Below are 17636 nucleotides of genomic sequence, written 5' to 3'. Positions count from 1 at the left end.
GTTCCACTCCAACACGTTGGAATCTTAGAAACCTTTTTACATTTTTCACACTAGTAACCCCTGGTTAGGGTGGGCCTTAGCGCGCCCATACCACCGGGGTTCTTACACTAATCACTTACACATTGGTCCTGACGAATGCCTGATTAAGTACATCACATAGGCTGAAACATGTTGACCTGATCACTACACTCAAGGGTAATCTTGGACTTATAATTTTGGTCCTTTACCCTTCACTGTTTTTTATTCTGTCCAATTGGCAAACTAATAAAACATTTTTTGACCTAATTGTGACATTTTAATCCTTCACTTCACTTTCACGAACCAGCTCCGCAGTATCTCTGGCATCGCAGCACACTGGGGTGGCATTCGGCCACTCCCGGTGGGGCCCTATGATAAAGGATGTCACCAACTAGTGGTGAGTGAGGGCCTTTTATAAGAACCTAGCATGGTTTCCTTTACAACTGTCATAGACTATGTACCAGTCCACTTGCTGACAAACTAACTTTTTTGTCCTGTAGTCACTACAATTGTGACACTCCTCTGTTGTTTTTGCATGATGTGCTCTAGTCAGTCCCCCGCACCTAGACATAATACGAAGAACAGCAGCACTGCAGAAAATCGAGTACTTTGAATATTGAATGCATGCAGGTTTGGAGGCACTGGGAGAAAAACCTTTCCAGAGAGAAGTGCTGTGTTTGTCCGGAGATGTAAACTTTAGCATCTAGACTTGGAGGTATGGAGTCCCCCTGACAAAGCCCAGAGGTCTTCTATTTTTATAATAAATTAGTTCCTAGCACGGGGGGTGGCAAGGCACAGTAGGCTGCTTTACTCTAGTTTTATAAAATGACATCCCCGTTCATATTCTATGGAATTGTAACAATACTCACTATATTGTGTTTATGCATTCTGCTATTAGTAATAGCACATGTACAGCATTTTAGAGCACGTTAGATAAAATAAACCTTTTAAAATATACCTTGTCTCTGATTACTCATGTTGTGGACAAGTATGTGTGAGTGAGCGAAAGAGTGTTTTTGCTCCCTCGATTCCTGAGAGAGTCTAAGTTATATGTTCTTAGGTGTCTAATCATTGGTAGCTTCGCTGTAGTACGGAGAATGAATTAGACACTATAGCTAGTCGGTTTGGGATTTTGGTCACTTAGGTGGGTAGTTGGTACACCACTGTACAATGAGGTCCTGGTTTTCTGCGCATAGTTCTGTATATGTGCAGAATCCCTGCAACATGGCGCTGCCAACGTTTGGTCTGGTTCTTATCTGCGAAATGCTTGAGTATTGCTTGTGCTTGTCCACATAGCTCTCACTTCTGTTTCCGGAAACAGCTGTGATGGTGTAACCTCCTATGTTGATGTTTTCATAGGTTCTTTCATGCTTGATATTGTTAAAAAACCTAAAAGTTTCTTTTTTTCTTAATTCTTAACCCTTTATTGCGCTGCCATGCATTAGGTTCTTAGACCTTCTTTGTCTTCATGGCAGCAGTGGATATTGCAGCGCATAGCTGCGTTGCACTCCGTCAACATTTGACCGCATATGGAGTGCCAGATTCGGGTGTCAATCTTATCTTTGTGGTAGAAGTTGATCCAGCTCACCACTTTGAGGTATTTTAGTATTGGGTCACTTTTCCGGCGGTGGATGGAACTGATAATTTGTTCCATGAATACACTACCACAGCCCTTCCTAATGTTTATTGACCTTATAGAAATCTTGAAGTTCCGCTAACGGCATGGCAACACCAGATTTGGTTTAATGGCACCCTCCCACACCCAGTGACTCCGATCCGTTTAGGCCCTTTATCTATTGATGGGGCCACATGGCCCATTTTGGCTGGGTACACTCCACACCCACGTTATCTGGCAGTTCAAGTAGCGGAACTCCGCATGATGCACACCTCTTTGATACGGGTGCACAGAGCTGTTGTACAATGCATCACACTCAACGTTCAGTTGGGACCACCTGGAATTGCTGCGCAACCAGCTGGACCTGGCGGTTTAACTATCAGTCCCGTCATGGTTAATTCAGTAATGGGTAAGCGCCTTCAGAATAAGGATGATTTACCTTATTGACTTGCTGAGAAATTTGACCAGTTGGAGGCGGTATTTCCGAATACTTCTCCTGTGGAGAAACACAGGATTTTGACTATAAGTTTGCAGAAAGACTTGATTCCCGAGTTAACCGATTGTAACAATTGAGGTAAGGTGTTCACAGCAGTATATGCGAAGTGTTTCAGCACTCCCTCAATGACAGTACTCCCCTCCGTGATTAAGAGTGTTCAAGATGAGCATGGCCCTGAAGCGGCTGTTGAGTTGGGGATGTTGTTAGTGGGTGTGTTCGACGTGGTTGCTGATCGAATCCTTGCAAATTTGAAGGGAGATGCGGTAAACTTTCAAGTAGCTAATGCTTTGGCTCTTGTCCCAGAGGATGAGAAACCTCGCAAACTACCGAAAATTATTGCACAAGCTTATAAAACCATTGGCCGCAATGGGAGTTAAACATTTTACTAAGATACCACCTCAAACGCAAACACAACAGAAGTCTCAGACTGATAAAGACAAGTGTCCAATCTTTTCTAAAAAGAATTGGAGAACTAAAAAACAGGGAAAGCAACAACAGAAACAATGGTCGTGTGCTGCGTCACCGATAGCCGAAGCTTCTGAGTGCACTTATCATTTGCGTGACGGCGCGAGAATTAGGTGGTCTGACAGGTTTCAGGTTCCTAATCAGCGTTCTCCTCGTTCTTTGCAGGAAACATCAGGCTCACAAGCCAGTGGAAGGGAACGCCAGAATTGCAGCAGAGGTCAGGGTGCACCACAAGGACGTGAGGAGCCTCGTCAGACTGAAGGAAAGGGAAAACAAGACAAATTCCTCAATAGCGCCTTCAGTTTCAGAAAAAGATAGTTGCGGCTTTAACAGCCAGATATGCCACAGACTGTGAGAACCCGGCTCCTGAATTTAACATGAGCTGTGACTCTGCTCGACAGCGCAGTGGAAGTTACCATAGTGCGGCAGGCACTGCGTCCATTTCTGGAGGCGACAGCGACTGAAACTTTCATTTCAGTTGAAACAGCTGACACTCGAGTGACTCCCCCTGACAGACTGTATGATATAGTTCTTCTAATTGAAGATGACATTCATCGTGTGATTAAAGGGACTTTTTGGGAGAATCTATCATCTTCTTACGACATTTTGTTGGCGGAGGTAGATTGGCCCCTACCTTTTGTTTTGAACGCTCCGAAAGGGGAGGAGGTGATACTTCAGAATTTTTCATGTGATGTCTCCGGGGAGCATGCAGAGGCTTTTGCAGAAGAATGGTCTTTGTTGCTTGCACCGGCACTGTACCATACTTATGTGGGCTGGGATCAAGATTCTTCACCCCATGAGATACCATTGCGGTCTATGCCACAGCCTCTACCCTAATATCCCCCCTAGCGGGAAGTAAAAGGGCCCGTATCTGAGATTCTAACTCAGTTGGAGTATCAAGGAGTGATTGAGACGTGTGTCACCGATGAATAACCCTCTTTTTACCGTTACCAAACCCGATGGGTCATACCGCATAGTTTTGGATTACCGCCATTTCAACTCTCATTGTCGCACTTTTGCAGTACAAAATACTCCTAGTTCTGCTCTTGTAGATAGTCTTGTTCTTTAAAGATACAAAACGACACTAGACATTTCCAACGGCTTCTTCAGTCACAATCTGTCCTCTGCATGCAGTCAATGGACGGCCTTCACAGCCAGCAGAAAACAAAAACAATTACAGCGATTAGCGATGGGCTACAAAAGCAGCCCCGGGGTATTCGCCGCCAGTGTTGTCTCTTTACTAGACAGCATAGACCCAGATGCGTACTCGTACGTTGATGATATTTATCTCACAGACGACACGTTGTGGCTGCATCTTTGCCGAGTCAACCAAATCATTATTTTGTTTTCAGACTCTGGTTACAAATGTAATTTTGCTGAATCACACATCGCAAAGTATACAGTGTTGTTTTTGGGCTATGAGCTCAATAATGAAGGTAGTGGCTTAGCACTTCACTTCCTGGAGAAATGCGCACATTTACGGCCTCCGACAACCCTGAAAAACTTCAGTCTTTGCTGGGATTTTTGAACTTTGGGCGTTCTTACATTCCCGTATACACCCAACGCATAGAGCCGCTTTATGCTTTGATACAACCTACATTTTCGAAAGCCAGTTGATTACTGGAACATTCTGATATTTTACTATTTTTACAATCTGATTTGCTTGAATCAAAATACTTGTTAACACAAGTTAACCACACAAACATGTTAATACATATTGTGCCAGGTGCCGTGGGTTTTACTTACTTAACGTTTATTGAAGGTGACACAGTACCTATTGCATACAAATCACATTTGGACATTTCTGCCGGGTTGCGTTTTTCCACTGTTGAAAAAGTCTTAACCGCTGTTCAGATGGCGATCCTGAAGGAATGCTCACTGGCACAGGGGAAATGCATTTTGGTGGAAACACGATACCCTGCACTTGAGGCAGTGACAAAGGCAATTGTACCAAACTCTAAGGCTTAGCATGCCCGTTGGATACAATAGGCTACTTCTTTGACGTCTCCGGATGTCACGTTTACCTTTGACTCCTCTCTTCAGGCTCAGGAATTCTTGCAGTGTGAATTTGTTCATCCTCCTCCTCTGTCAATGCGCCCCCTTGAGAAGTACGATTATGTCATTTACACCAATGGTTCGGTGCTATTCATTTCTAATAAACCTTTTGGCTGTGCATATCTTGATCACTGCGGTCCATTCTCTTCAGATACTGCTTATAAATAAATTTCAGTTGCAGTTGATTAGTGGACATGTTTCATTTGGGTTTGGCCACAACGCAGTGCTGACGCTCGAAGTGTCATCAGGGATTGGCGTGTCTTTGTGGGAATTTTTGCCTGTTGCACCTTCCATTCTGACCAAGGTCCAGCATTCGCCTCTAAGGTGTACAGTGATGCGATGCAGTCTTTGGGGTGCTGGTGCAGCTTTCCTCTCCATACAGACGTGAGGGCAACTTAATTGTGGAGCGAATTAATTTAAGTACAAAACCAGTAATCCCACAGTTGCGTTCCATTTACTGGTCGTACCTGTGGAAGACCGAAGCAAAAATGGAGATCAAAAATGCATATGTCTCTTACAACATGCAGTAGGGAAAATTCATATGACCATGTGAGAGATTGTCCTCATCCTTAGTCCCTTACATGTGAGAAACAAGAAAAAGAAAGTAAATTTGGCTTACCCGTAAATTACGGATAAGGACCTCACCTCAACCTGGCCACAGCTCAGGGGAGAGGTACCCCTCTGAAAAAAGGAAGTTCGATGTGTCAAAAGAATAATAATCTAGGGTAGTCATTTTGACACATTCCCAATGCTCAGAATTAAAAAATTGTTCACAGAGTCAAACAGTATGAAGTGTGAGACAAGTAATCCACTAGTGGCAATCGGTACAGATCGTGAAAAGATTCACTAGTAAATTATCGGACTGTGAGATTTGTAGTTCACGAAGTAGAGCGTTTGTAGTCTGATCTTGGTACGACACATTAGTAGGGTTGCTATTATGCCTGGTCGTTTATGTGACATAATGCGTCCCTTTTCACACATTTATGTATGTCAGTGTCTCTACTCGGGATCGGGAGTGGCAGTTAACTGCACCCCCCCAGCCTGAATGTTGTTCGCCGCCTCTAAACTAGAGATTAGCAATGCCACACTGATTTGTAACACGTATGATAGTGCCCCACGGTGGGAGCAATTGCGCGGTTTGGCAAAACTGGATGTGATCCGTTGCCTGTTGACTAAAAATAAGAAATGGCACACAATTTTTACCACAATCAGTAGCGCAATATAAACTGATTGAGTGATTCAGCTGCCCTTATCACATATTGATGTATATCAGTGTCGCTATTCAGAATGGGGATGTGCACTTAAGTGCACATCCCTGTCTGAATATTGTGTATGTCGCCTCTAGACTAAAGATTAAAAATGCCACATCGATTTAAAACACGCGAGATAGTGCGACGCAGTCAGAGCAATTGCGCTTTTTCGCAAACCTGGCTGTGACCTGCTGCCTGTTGACCTAAAAAATTTAAATGCCACACTATTTATAACGCACTCAGTAGCGCAATATGACATGATTGAGTGAGCAGTTTAACGAATACCAGTCTCGTCACATGTGCTTAACACACTTGATGGTGCAATTACTTTTGCGAGTGTTAGCGGTTAAGCAAGGACGCACCAATCTCATGATACGCCTCGTCTGTGAAGCGTAGGACATCACAAGCTACAATACCGCAATATCTCTTCCCATGGCTGCGAGGAGCCTTTTACCTGTCCGTCGGTACACTGGGCATCTACGGAGCTGGAACCGGAGGTGATTGGCGGTCCCACAGATCATGTTTAAATGCTGTGAGCCAACGCTGTGTGATGTAATCGCGCCAACGCTCCCGCTAGGAATGCTGGGAGCAGTGATGCATGCCGGGATTTGTGGTCCCAGCAGCGGTAACGTCAGTGGAAAGAGCTGTTGACTCAATTATGGAAACGTGTATTACAAAAGTATGATGATCGTACATTTCACTGTTATTAGCGGAGTTATAATAATAATAATAATAATAATAATAAACCATTTATTGAGCGCCTGGTTACACATAAGACAGTGTGTCCCCGCGCTAATTGCTGCTACGATTTCCAGAGGCAGATGATAATAGAGCCATAGGAGGGGAAAGTTACATAATGGGAAACAGGAATGTCTTAAGTTTACCCCGGAATCTAGTTTCCGAAGGTTCCATGCGAAGATGTAGCGGGAGTTCATTCCACTGTTTAGGGGCCAAATATCTGAATGAGCGGCCGCCCATCCTGGCCCTCTTGACTCAAGGAAGTTTGAACAACATCGTGCCGGAAGATCTTAAATTCCGGGTGGGACGATGTATACTAAGAAGATTCTTAAGATAATCTGGGCCTTTACCTTGTGCAATGCGATGTGCAAAACAAAGGACTTTAAATTTAATCCGTTCCCTGACTGGGAGCCAATGAAGCTTTGCCAGCTTCCCAGACGCTGTTCGAGGAAGTTATCATGCAATGTGGAGTGCCGATTATTTAACCTTGCACTCAGTGGTTAGTGAGCTGACCCACGAGCACCGTAGGTATATCTCCTAAGAGAGATATCAAATCTGGTCAATAAACACCTTTGGTTACATATACGGTCTGCCTCGTGTAATTATACACAGTCCCTACAAGGATTGATATAATACAGCCTGGTACTCAGTGGCTAATGAGTCAATAGTCGTGCATCGTGAGTATATCTCCTATTTTAGATATCAAATATGGTTGATTAGGATATCCACCTTTAGTTACAATACTGCTTGTTATTATATATAGTGCCCATTTCAAAAGTGTAGTGAGCATACACAAATCTAAGATTTGTACCAGGAGGGTTTCTGAATGTCATCATGTAGTCCCTTATATACCAGAGGCGGTGAACCTCCAAGCCATGCGCTCAACTGCAGTGTAATATGGGTTACTTAAAATGATGTTGGCCTATTACCACACGATGAATATTACTGGTACCCGATCTTAGCTGCGAAATCTAACATCATGAAGTGGTCTTCTGAAAACCGTGATGTCAAAAGTCAGGCAAGGTAACATGAAGCTGTGCTAATAGTATAATTCGCCACCCAGGTATGGTAGATGGTAATGAATGGTGTGTGTCCTTAGAAAGCCAAGAAGGAGCAGTGGACACGGGCCTAAGAGATAGCACAACCTTCAAACCACCAGCTCACTTGGTTCCAGCGCAGGTACTCACCTTTGAGTAAGCACACTATGTAACACCAATAAGAGATATTTCAAAATCTTCTGAAGAAGGAACATTTGGCCTTGCAAAATCTGGCAAATGACGAGATCATTAAGATCAAGCCTGCGGACATGGGTGGAGCGACTGTCATTATGAGTATTACATCTTATCGCACCGAATGTCTGCGCCAATTGGACGGTTCTACCGAACTCTCAAAATGGACCCAACGAAAAGGCTGACTACGGATATAACCAAAATGGTTGATGAGGCTAAAGACAAGGGGTGGATTACACCAAAAGTGGCGGCATTCCTTAATACCTCTCACCCAGTCACTCCCTACTTTTATGTATTACCTAAGATACAGAAGGCACAGAGGCCTCCACCTGGGAGACCCATCATATCTGAAATTAATTCTCTCTTAGAGCCCCTCTCTATCTCCGTGGACCACTTCCTCTGTTCCATTGTGAGAGAGATGCCAACTTATCTACAAGACCCCAAAGACATCTTAAGATTGCTAACGGACACCCCGTTTGATGCCACCCAGGACTACCTTGTCTCATTTGATATGGAGTCACTCACTGCATCCCCCAAGACGAGACTTAGGCAGCAGTAATATCACTACTGAACAACAGAAACCTGGATTCCATCTCCCCGGTAGATTCCATAATGGAGTGCGCCAGAATAGCCATGAAGGAGAACTTCTTCCGCTATGAGGACACCATGTACTTAGGGCACTTCAATGGGCAACATTTTCGCGCCCATCCTAGCAAACTTGTATGTCCATCTTTTTTAACAGGAACATGCCTTGGCAGAGAGTAATCCACAAAGGAGTCACTTTCTACTATGGAAGCATTACATCGATGACGTGTTCGTCATCTGGCGAGGAGAACCAGACACCATCTGTGACTTTCACAACTGGCTCAATACCAGGAATGAATTCCTTAAATTCACTTTTGAATTTAATAATACCAGTCCACCTTTTCTGGACCTACACATCTTTCCCACAAGTGAAGGACTCGGGACAGAACTGTACAGGAAACCCATGGCTGCAATTGACTCTTGTCCTATACCAGTTACCACCCGAAATCATTATGGGACAATTTGCCCTACAGACAGTTTCTTCGCATTAGAAGTGACTGCTCTTCTGAGGAGAAATTCAATGAGCACGCAAAGTACTTGTCGATTTAACCCACAGAAAGACAATACCTGGCCAAATTGGTATTCTCTTAAGAGGGCATCAAACAACAACTGAAAAGCTCTAATAGAGGCACTGAAGGACTATAGAATGCGAGATGGTACCATACGCTGCTAAGTCCAAAAGAATTAGGACAGTATTTTAGCCATTGTCCAGCATTACCCTTATTGTTATAGACACATAGATAAAATATGGAATTCCACAAAGATCTCATCTGGGGGAATGCAGAAAAGAATGCAAGGTAACCAGACCGTACCAAAGTTGCATACTATCCAGACTAATATTAAAAGCAAAAGTCAGCACTCTCGAGGAAACAAAAATGTACTCTGATTCAGTATTTTAAAGTGCAAGATTGGAAAATTAATCAGAAATCTAATAAGCGTCCCATGGGTGTGTTTGATATTAATGAATGGTGGATCGAATTGGAGCGATTTCTTTGAATGTCTTCTGCTCACCACCATGGAAATAATACAAAAGGGAAAAAATGTTTATGTAAGGTTGTACGAAAAAGAAAATCTGTCTTCCAGAAGACAGCGAAGAATGAGTACAGTGCAGTCCTCTGTTACACCCGATCTTGGCAGATGGTGACACAAAAACATCCAAATAAGCTTTTTGGTCTACAGATTTGCTCAGCTGCAAATTTTCGGTATTATAGACACTGATGTATAGTACCTAGAGAAGGTTAAAAAAGTGGTTCATTAGAAATTGATGCTGGCAACATATGATGAAGGGGCATACGGAATGGTACTGCAAAACCGTATCAGTCATAGACAGCACTCAAAATATAATCTACTACATTATAAAGTACAATAATAAAATATTATTTAAATAAAAACAGTATCAACCACATTTTTGCTGTGCCCAAATAAAATTGTTCTTGGTTCTAGTGAATTGTCTAAAATGTCTCTAAAATTAACACTGTATTTATTGAAGTTATAACCTTTACAAGTAGAGAAGGTAATAATCATTGTGGGTACCCAGGATTACAAGTTATCGTTTCCCTCATATAAATGGACCTTTAACATTGATTTTCTTCTCTTTTGTAGGAAAAGCGTCCAGTCCCTGAGCCAGGGCCAAATGGTACGTTTATGTAAGACTTCTCTATTTGGATGCATCTAATCATAATGCTTACAGTACACCACTCCAAATTCTTACTTACAAATAGCTTATCTTAGTTCTTTGAGAAATATTCCTAGGTAATAATATATATTTAATGTTGGTGGTGACACCTCTAGTACATCAATAACATTACAACATATTACTCTTATTACCATAATTTAGGCTGTAATTATATAATCTTTTTAGAATGTTTTCAGTGATGTCCTCCCGGTAAGTCTGCATACACCATTCTCTAATTGTGCCTCCATTCTTTTGTAGTGTTTCAGTGTGAACTCATTTTGAAAGAGGATAGATAGATACTTAATGAAACTAGTATTTTATTTTTAATCTGTGCCGTGGTTGAATCATTTACTTGAGTGAAGGGTGCCACATTTTTGTGGAACCGTTTAAGAAAATATGTTTTACCTTCCTGGAAACAGTCAGGAAATATTTCTTAATCTCTTATAGTCTTCTTTTTCGTGGAATAGTGTGAGATTATCCTCCCTACAATTGTAATTAATAGGCCAGTTTGCCTTTATATTTATATTATATATTAGAATCTAAATCAATTTTTAAATAGCATCATAATAGACAGCAGCAGCTAAAAAAACAAGCTGCATAAAAGCAAGTACACTGATCAAGGAGTAGCTGTAAATTAGCAAAACAAGTTTTACCTGAGGAAAATGTAACCCTCTGAAAAAGAGGTACAATATTTTTTTCCCCGCAGATTCATATAGAAGGAACAAAACGTAACAAAAATTCAAAGTATCGTGCTTCGAGACCAAATCACAGTTATAGGGTACTGGGGAACATTCCTTATGCGAGCCACAATAAAATGGTGGATCATATTAAGCCTAAACCTAGTTAATAAAAAACGATGGCTCAGCGAAGACCCTAGCCTTAGATAAGGTTCAATGATGGGTGAGGTTTTCAGTGTAACATAGGATCTATCGGAAGATTTAGTAGGCTCCAAGTTCTCTGTATTACTCCCTGAGAGAGCCATGAATGCATTTTGGGGGGCACATTAATAGCATCTGTGAACTTCTCTAACAATACCTGCATATATGAGTCACCTTGTACCTTTTGAGGGAAAGGGCAAGATGTCAAAGAGATAGGTACTTATGCTATCATTGCATGTTCCTTTTAAAGTTGAGGATTTAGAGTTTGAATTTCTCTGTCAATCATGAAATCGGTGGTAATCTGGAAAATGCCAAAAACTGCACGGCAATGCCACAAGTAAATGAAAGGGGCATATTATACAGTGTGAGCAGTGTCCCTTGCTGTTCTTTATTACCCAACTGATTTAACTCTTTCATTGATTTAGGTACATGCTTACAATGACTATGGATACCGTTCTTTGAATATGAGGCACAAGTTCCAAGAAATTGATAAGGAATTGCAAGAATTGTCTGGGGGTCCTGTTCGATGAGAGGTTACTGTGCCTCAATTGTACCCATTAACATCATTCAATAACGTTTTCTAATGTACTTCAACTGGGGGGCAAGTAATCTCCTTTACCACATGACTCCCACAGGTTTGTGAGGTTGATTAGCAAATGCTTACTCATTAACTAGGTGTGAGCAGCGGCCGCTGGTAGTGTACGGGGGTGGCGGGGTTGAAATCATCAAAATATATATTTATTATAAACACTACACTTACCTCTTTCGCAGTCTGTCCTCCGTCGTCTCACTGCTTCTCTTCCTGACTCCGTCTCTGGAAGCAGGAGGAAGCACACAGGCTCCCCTAAGCCAATCACGAAGGTGCTGTCCCCACAACAGCAGCGCCGTGATTGGTCTGAGCGATGTGGTTCGGTGCTCAGACGGGGACTATGAGCCTGTGCATGTTCTCCACCAAAGCTGTAGTACAGCCTGATGGGAAAAGATGCAAAGTGTCCATGACTGTTTTCGGCTGGCCCAAGACAGCCTGCCAAACCGTCATGCGTCCTCCCCCTGTGCCACTAACCTAGCCCCGTAGCTATGAAAAATACAATGCTGATAACATTGTTATTATTGTATTATTCCTTTATCCACTGCTCTGGGAGCAGTGGAGTGACACTCCTCCGACTCAGCAGAGGAGCCGCTCCTAGGTGTGAGGTTAAAGACTGCCAGGGTACGTTTCATAGTAATAACAACCAATAAAATGATTATTAAGGGCCTTAGAGTTAGGCAGATGGGATTCTCCGTCATAAACGAGTCAGAAGTCCTGGTCTGTTGTATTATAAGTGCAGTACCTTACCTGTTCAGCGCCGGGAAACCCTTTTTGGGTTGCTGTCGCGCTTAATAAATAAATAAATAAATAAAGTACAGCCCATGGCACTTGAAGTACGATGGGCAGGATATTCTTTACGTTTTGATAAAGTATGAAGCCACCAAACTATAAATTAGACCCTAAGTGAGTTGTTTACTTTCACACAGAAATGTTTAATACACATAAACAGAGTATAGTAGAAATAAACCCATTTCTTGAATACCAGACGTCTCTAGCCCCTTTGTTGCCAAAGATATGATCCGAAACGTTAGTGTAGCTCCTAAGTTTTAGGAAAGCTGAAATGTTTAGGTGAAAATAACCTTACATTAATGGAAAATGTGACCTGATTAAGATAGGGACTCTTTTCTTTATATATAACCATTATTGATCTCTTAATGAGAAATAAAGCTTTTACAACTTCACATCATTGACTAAACTCTAAAATACTGTAAGTTGCTGAAATTTGATTTGTGCTTCATTCTTTTTTTTAATTGTTTTTATTACAATTTTACAGTACATTACAATATGTAGTACACTTAACAAGAATTGGCACTTCGTTAAGTATTTGAGGGGAGTTAAACCTGCACTGCAGTTTGGTGGATGCTTACCCCTCCACGCGTTTACACTTAACACATAAACCGCGGGTGATTGTCGTGTTCGTCTACGTTGGTGATATACATAAAACATAAAGACATGCAGATGTATCTTTGGGAGTTGTGGTAGACCCTCTTAGTGTTGTCTTCGATACTCTGTTGTTTCCTTCTGCCCTGCTTTCCTTCACGGGATTCGTAAAGGTTGAGAAACTTGTCTAGTGTTGTCCACATCTCCCTGTTGGGATTCTTCCATAGAGCGTATCTAAGTGCTGTGTTGTCTGCACCCCTGATGAATGTTATCCAATTCAGCCACCCTTTGAACGTGGCTTTAGTAGTGTCTTTCCAATTGGCAAGCACAGTTTTGGTGGCTGAGGTTAGGAGGAAGTCGAGAAGGCTACTATCATGCTTTGTGATGTTGTCTGGCCCTAAGCTTGCTGCGGTTACTGTGTCGAATTCTTCTTTTAGTGTGCACCCTAGGGCTCTATTTGCGAATGTGAAGACCTCCCTCCAGAACTCTTTCACCTTTGAGCAGTTGCAAATGAGGTGCGCCAGGTCGCCTTTTTCTGAGTCACAGTACCAACAACGGTCTGTTTCTCTTAGGCCTAACATCGCTAAACGCGCCGGGGTCCAGGATATGCAGTGTAGTAGCCAAAACTTTGTTTGGACTAGCACCTGGGAGATCATGTTTTTCGAAGGGGACTCCCAGAGGGAGTGTGTCTCTTTCTCTGTGAGATTGGTTTTTAGCTGTGCTTCCCAGTATCTGGTGCTCTTGGTGTTGAGATTTGATGTATTGGGGCGGAGGAGTTTGTATAAATGGGACACCAGGTGGCCTGCAATGTTTAGGTTCTCCATATAGTGGATGATCGTGGGTTTGTGTTGAGAAAGCTTAGCTTTTGCCACTGCTGTTTTAATTATCAGGAAGTTATCGAGTTCTATCTCGCTGAGGTTGTATAGTGCTTTTATGTAGTTGTAGGTGAGTGGTTTCTTTCCTTCAACTTCTAGTTGTGCTGGGAAGGAGAATCCTAATTCTTTCCACGAATCTATGCCTAGTGTTTTCCCTCTGTACTTGATTTTGTTGTTCGCCCATAGGGATTCCAATCGTGAGTTTATGACACTGTGCTCGAGTTTTCTGTCTATCTTAAGAAGCGCCTGTCTTGTGTTTTTGAGAATGGGGTTGTTCAGCAGTGCCTGCTTGTTTGCTGTTAGGAGTGTCATAGGGCTGGTGTTATTTAGGACGGCTTTCTCGATTGCTAGCCATGTCGGTGTGTATGTTTGTCCTGGCAATATGTCCTGTACATGCCCTGTCTAGCAATGAAGGCTGTTTGGAATGTCCTAAAGTCTGCCAGGTTGAGTCCACCTTGCTTTTTTGTTAGTCTTAGCCTCGGGAGACCTATTCTTGCTTTTTTGTTGCGCCATATGAATGTGTTTATCATCTGGTCTACCTTGTGGTGAAAGTTGTCTGTGAGTGTGAGTGGAAGCATCCGCGCTAGGTAGTTCACTAGTGGCGTTATCATCATCTTAATGGTGACCAGGATTCTAGGAGGGTTTTCATTTTCCCTACTGTTGTGTACTCGTTGTGTTCTAGGGTTGATTTCAGTGTTTTCCCGAATTGTATCCCCTGGTATTTGAAAAACTTAGGTTGCCACGCTAGCCCTGAGTCGGCTATTAGCTCTTTAGTTGTGTGTATGTTTAGTGGTAGGCACTCTGATTTGTCTCTGTGTAGCTTGTAACCCGAGTGGGCTGAGTATGTTTGTATGGGATCCATGAGTGCTTTGATGGATACTTCTGGGTCTTCCTTAACTATAAGTATGTCGTCTGCGTATGCTGGTAGTTTGACTGTGGTGTTGTTGATTGTTACTCCCTTCATTTTGTTGTTGGCCATGATGTCTGTGATTTGCTCAAAACATACCACTCACTGCCAAAAGGTTGTTGATGCCTGGTCAATCAAAGGTGGATATTAAGTAGGCACCAGGGTCATGAACAAAGGATAAAATGATAATATATCTCCAGACTGCTTGGGCTAGAATGAGCATTCCAATTGTTCCAAAATCTGAATGACCTTCTCTAGTTCCCTCAAGACCTCCGGGGACATCTACAGAGGTGAGCTACCCCTTCATTCACAGAAAGGCTCAGGGGTGAAGCCAGCTCACCCTAGATGATGGGTGAAGGTGATGCGCTTCCCTGGTCTCAGATGTAGTTGTGCTGGTAGGTTTTGGTTCTTGGTCTGCTGGCTGGGGGTAGCCTTATACTTTCAGAAGATGGGCAATCTGTCAGACTATCCTATTAATTTATGGCAGTAGGGCTCTGTTCTTGTGATTTGTCACTTCTCCAAGCACTTGCAGTACAATTGTTCAGACGGACAGGCAAGTCCTCATCTTCATGCTGGTCAAATTCTTATCCAGTCTACTTTTGGGAGAGAGGGCATCAAGAAATGTTGCTCTCAGAGTAACATATTAAACAAGGTACTAGTCAAATGACACAATACGTATCCCACCTAGGTGGTCAAGTCCGGCCAGTTACGATATATTTAGCTTTAACTTCCTTGGGTCTTCTTCAATTCCAGAGATGCATGTCTCTGGTGTAACCACCTCTTGTGTTGGTCAGAGAGAACTGTACATGATGAAGCAAAGGACCTCAGTTATAGAAGTCTGAACAGACTTTTTCCAGAGGGTATCAGTGGACCTTCCTCTACAGGGTTCTAAGTAAAAGACCGTACCCTTATCTAGAGATATTTTAAGATTGCAGCCACAACTGCCTGTCTCTCACAGCTTGGGTAGAGGGCATTGTAGTTACCCGTAACATCATAACTTGGCTCTGTTCTATCACAGCATGTAAAATAGTAGAACCCTCTAAGTGCATGTGATGGTTGAGCTCACAGGGAGAAAGTGGCACAGCGCTATCCAAAGAAGCTTCAGAACATGACAGCATAGCTCTATCAAGCCAGGCAGAGAATTCTGAACTGAAGAGATTACTTGAACGTGATCTAAAAATGTGGCTAGTCATGTGTAAAATGTGGTGTACAATTCTGTGCAATTGAACAATAGACAAGTGAAAAGAGAGACTTTTTGGGAGAGGAAGAGAGACAGTTTTTTTATTACTGTAGAAATGTACTTATGAAAGATCATGCTCAAGACTGAAAGAAAATAAAAAAATGATAAAAAATATCCCACTAGGCTTCAAAAGATTAGATTAGATTAGAGTATTTATAGAGCGCATGGCTTCCTTGGCAAAAAGGCGTCCCAGCGCTAAGAGCAGATCAGAGCGGAGAACTTAAGAGGGAACTAAGTCTGAGAGAAGAGCCAAGTTTTTACGTGCCGTCTGAAGGTGTTATGGTCGGGTTCAGCACGAATGAAAAAGGGAGGGAGTTCCATAATGTAGGTGCCAGGCGTCTGAAAGACCGGCCGCCAGATCTGGCCTTACGTATACGCGGAGTGTGTGCAAGACACTGGTTTGAAGAGCGCAATGTTCGGGCTGGCGCATACAGGGTGCACAGCCCATTAAGAATATCTGGAGCTATACCTATCAGTATCTTGTGCATGATACTGAGTGTCTTAAAGTTGATCCGCTGCTCAATCGTCAGCCAATGAAGACGATGGAGGAGGTTGGAGGCATGACTGAACATCGGTATAGCAAAGATTGCACATGTTGCCGCGTTCTGGACTCATTGCAATCTCTTCATCACCGATTTGTTAGACCCGAGGAGGAGAGCATTGCAATAGTCCAGAGGGGCCAGAATAGAAGCCTGAACAATCAGCTGACGTGTTTGAGCATCAAAGAGACCCAGAATCGGTCTCAAACCACAGAGTATCCCAAAACATTTTCCCACCACTGCTTTTGCATGCGTTTCAAAGTTCAGATCTTTATCTAATAGGATGCCCAAGTTTTTTACCATGGTTTTAAGGTCCGGGGGTTACCAAGTGCCAGAGGCCACCATTCATTAGTCCACAGATGGGAATCTTTACCCACCAAGAGGATTTCTGACTTGGAAGAGTTCAATTGCAAACAATTGTTAGTCATCCATTCCGCTATGGCAGAGATATCCTCTTTGAATTTTTGTTTGTCTTGGGTGGGGTTGTTAGAAAGGGTGAACACCAGTTGGGTGTCATCGGTGTATGACACCAGGGACATTCCTCTTGCTTTGGCCATTCTGGAGTGGTGTGGCTCACTGGTTAGAGGCGGCAGACCCGGACGCAGAGAACGGCCCGGGACCAGGGTTCAATTCCCGACGCGGCAGGGTCGTGGACCAGGGTCAAAACCGACTCGATAATTCTCGCCTCAGTGCCTACTCTAACCAGGGAACACACTCGGCAACTCTGGGCATTAAGCTTGCCTCATCTCTACAACGGCCCCCCACAGACGACGGGGATGCCTGGTTTCACCTTGGAGATACCCAGAAAGGGACCATCTCACAGGGAAAACCAGGACGGGTTCCCCAGCGGTCTTCAGCGCCAGGATACTCCATGGAGTCGCAGTGCGCTTTACAAGTACACCCACATTTACATTCTGGCCAGAGGGCTCACGTAAATATTGAAGAGCGTGGGGCTCAGTACGGAGCCCTGAGAGACAGCACATCGAAGTGTGTGGGCCTGGGAGGCAAAAGGGGGGGTAGTCACTTGGAACGTTCGTTCCGATAGGAAAGAGGCGAACCAGGCAAGTGCCAGGTTTCCTATTCTTATTTCCTCCAAACGTTG

The 17636-nt window shown here is 43.2% G+C and overlaps 1 protein-coding gene across 1 annotated transcript in view; it reads left to right on the top strand.

The window, feature by feature from the left end:
- Nucleotides 1-17636, top strand: part of SORD (sorbitol dehydrogenase) — a 352789-nt gene that overhangs the window by 74671 nt on the left and 260482 nt on the right. Inside the window, exon 2 of the mRNA XM_078684967.1 lies at nucleotides 10054-10087. Coding sequence (XP_078541093.1) covers nucleotides 10054-10087 — 34 coding nt within the window. The remainder of the gene's footprint in view (nucleotides 1-10053; nucleotides 10088-17636) is intronic.

Source organism: Lissotriton helveticus, chromosome 3_2 (assembly GCF_964261635.1).
Source record: "Lissotriton helveticus chromosome 3_2, aLisHel1.1, whole genome shotgun sequence".
Classification (NCBI taxonomy): Eukaryota; Metazoa; Chordata; class Amphibia; order Caudata; family Salamandridae; genus Lissotriton; species Lissotriton helveticus.
The sequence above is the reverse complement of the archived record's forward strand: the minus strand, read 5'-3'. Positions and strand labels throughout refer to the sequence as shown.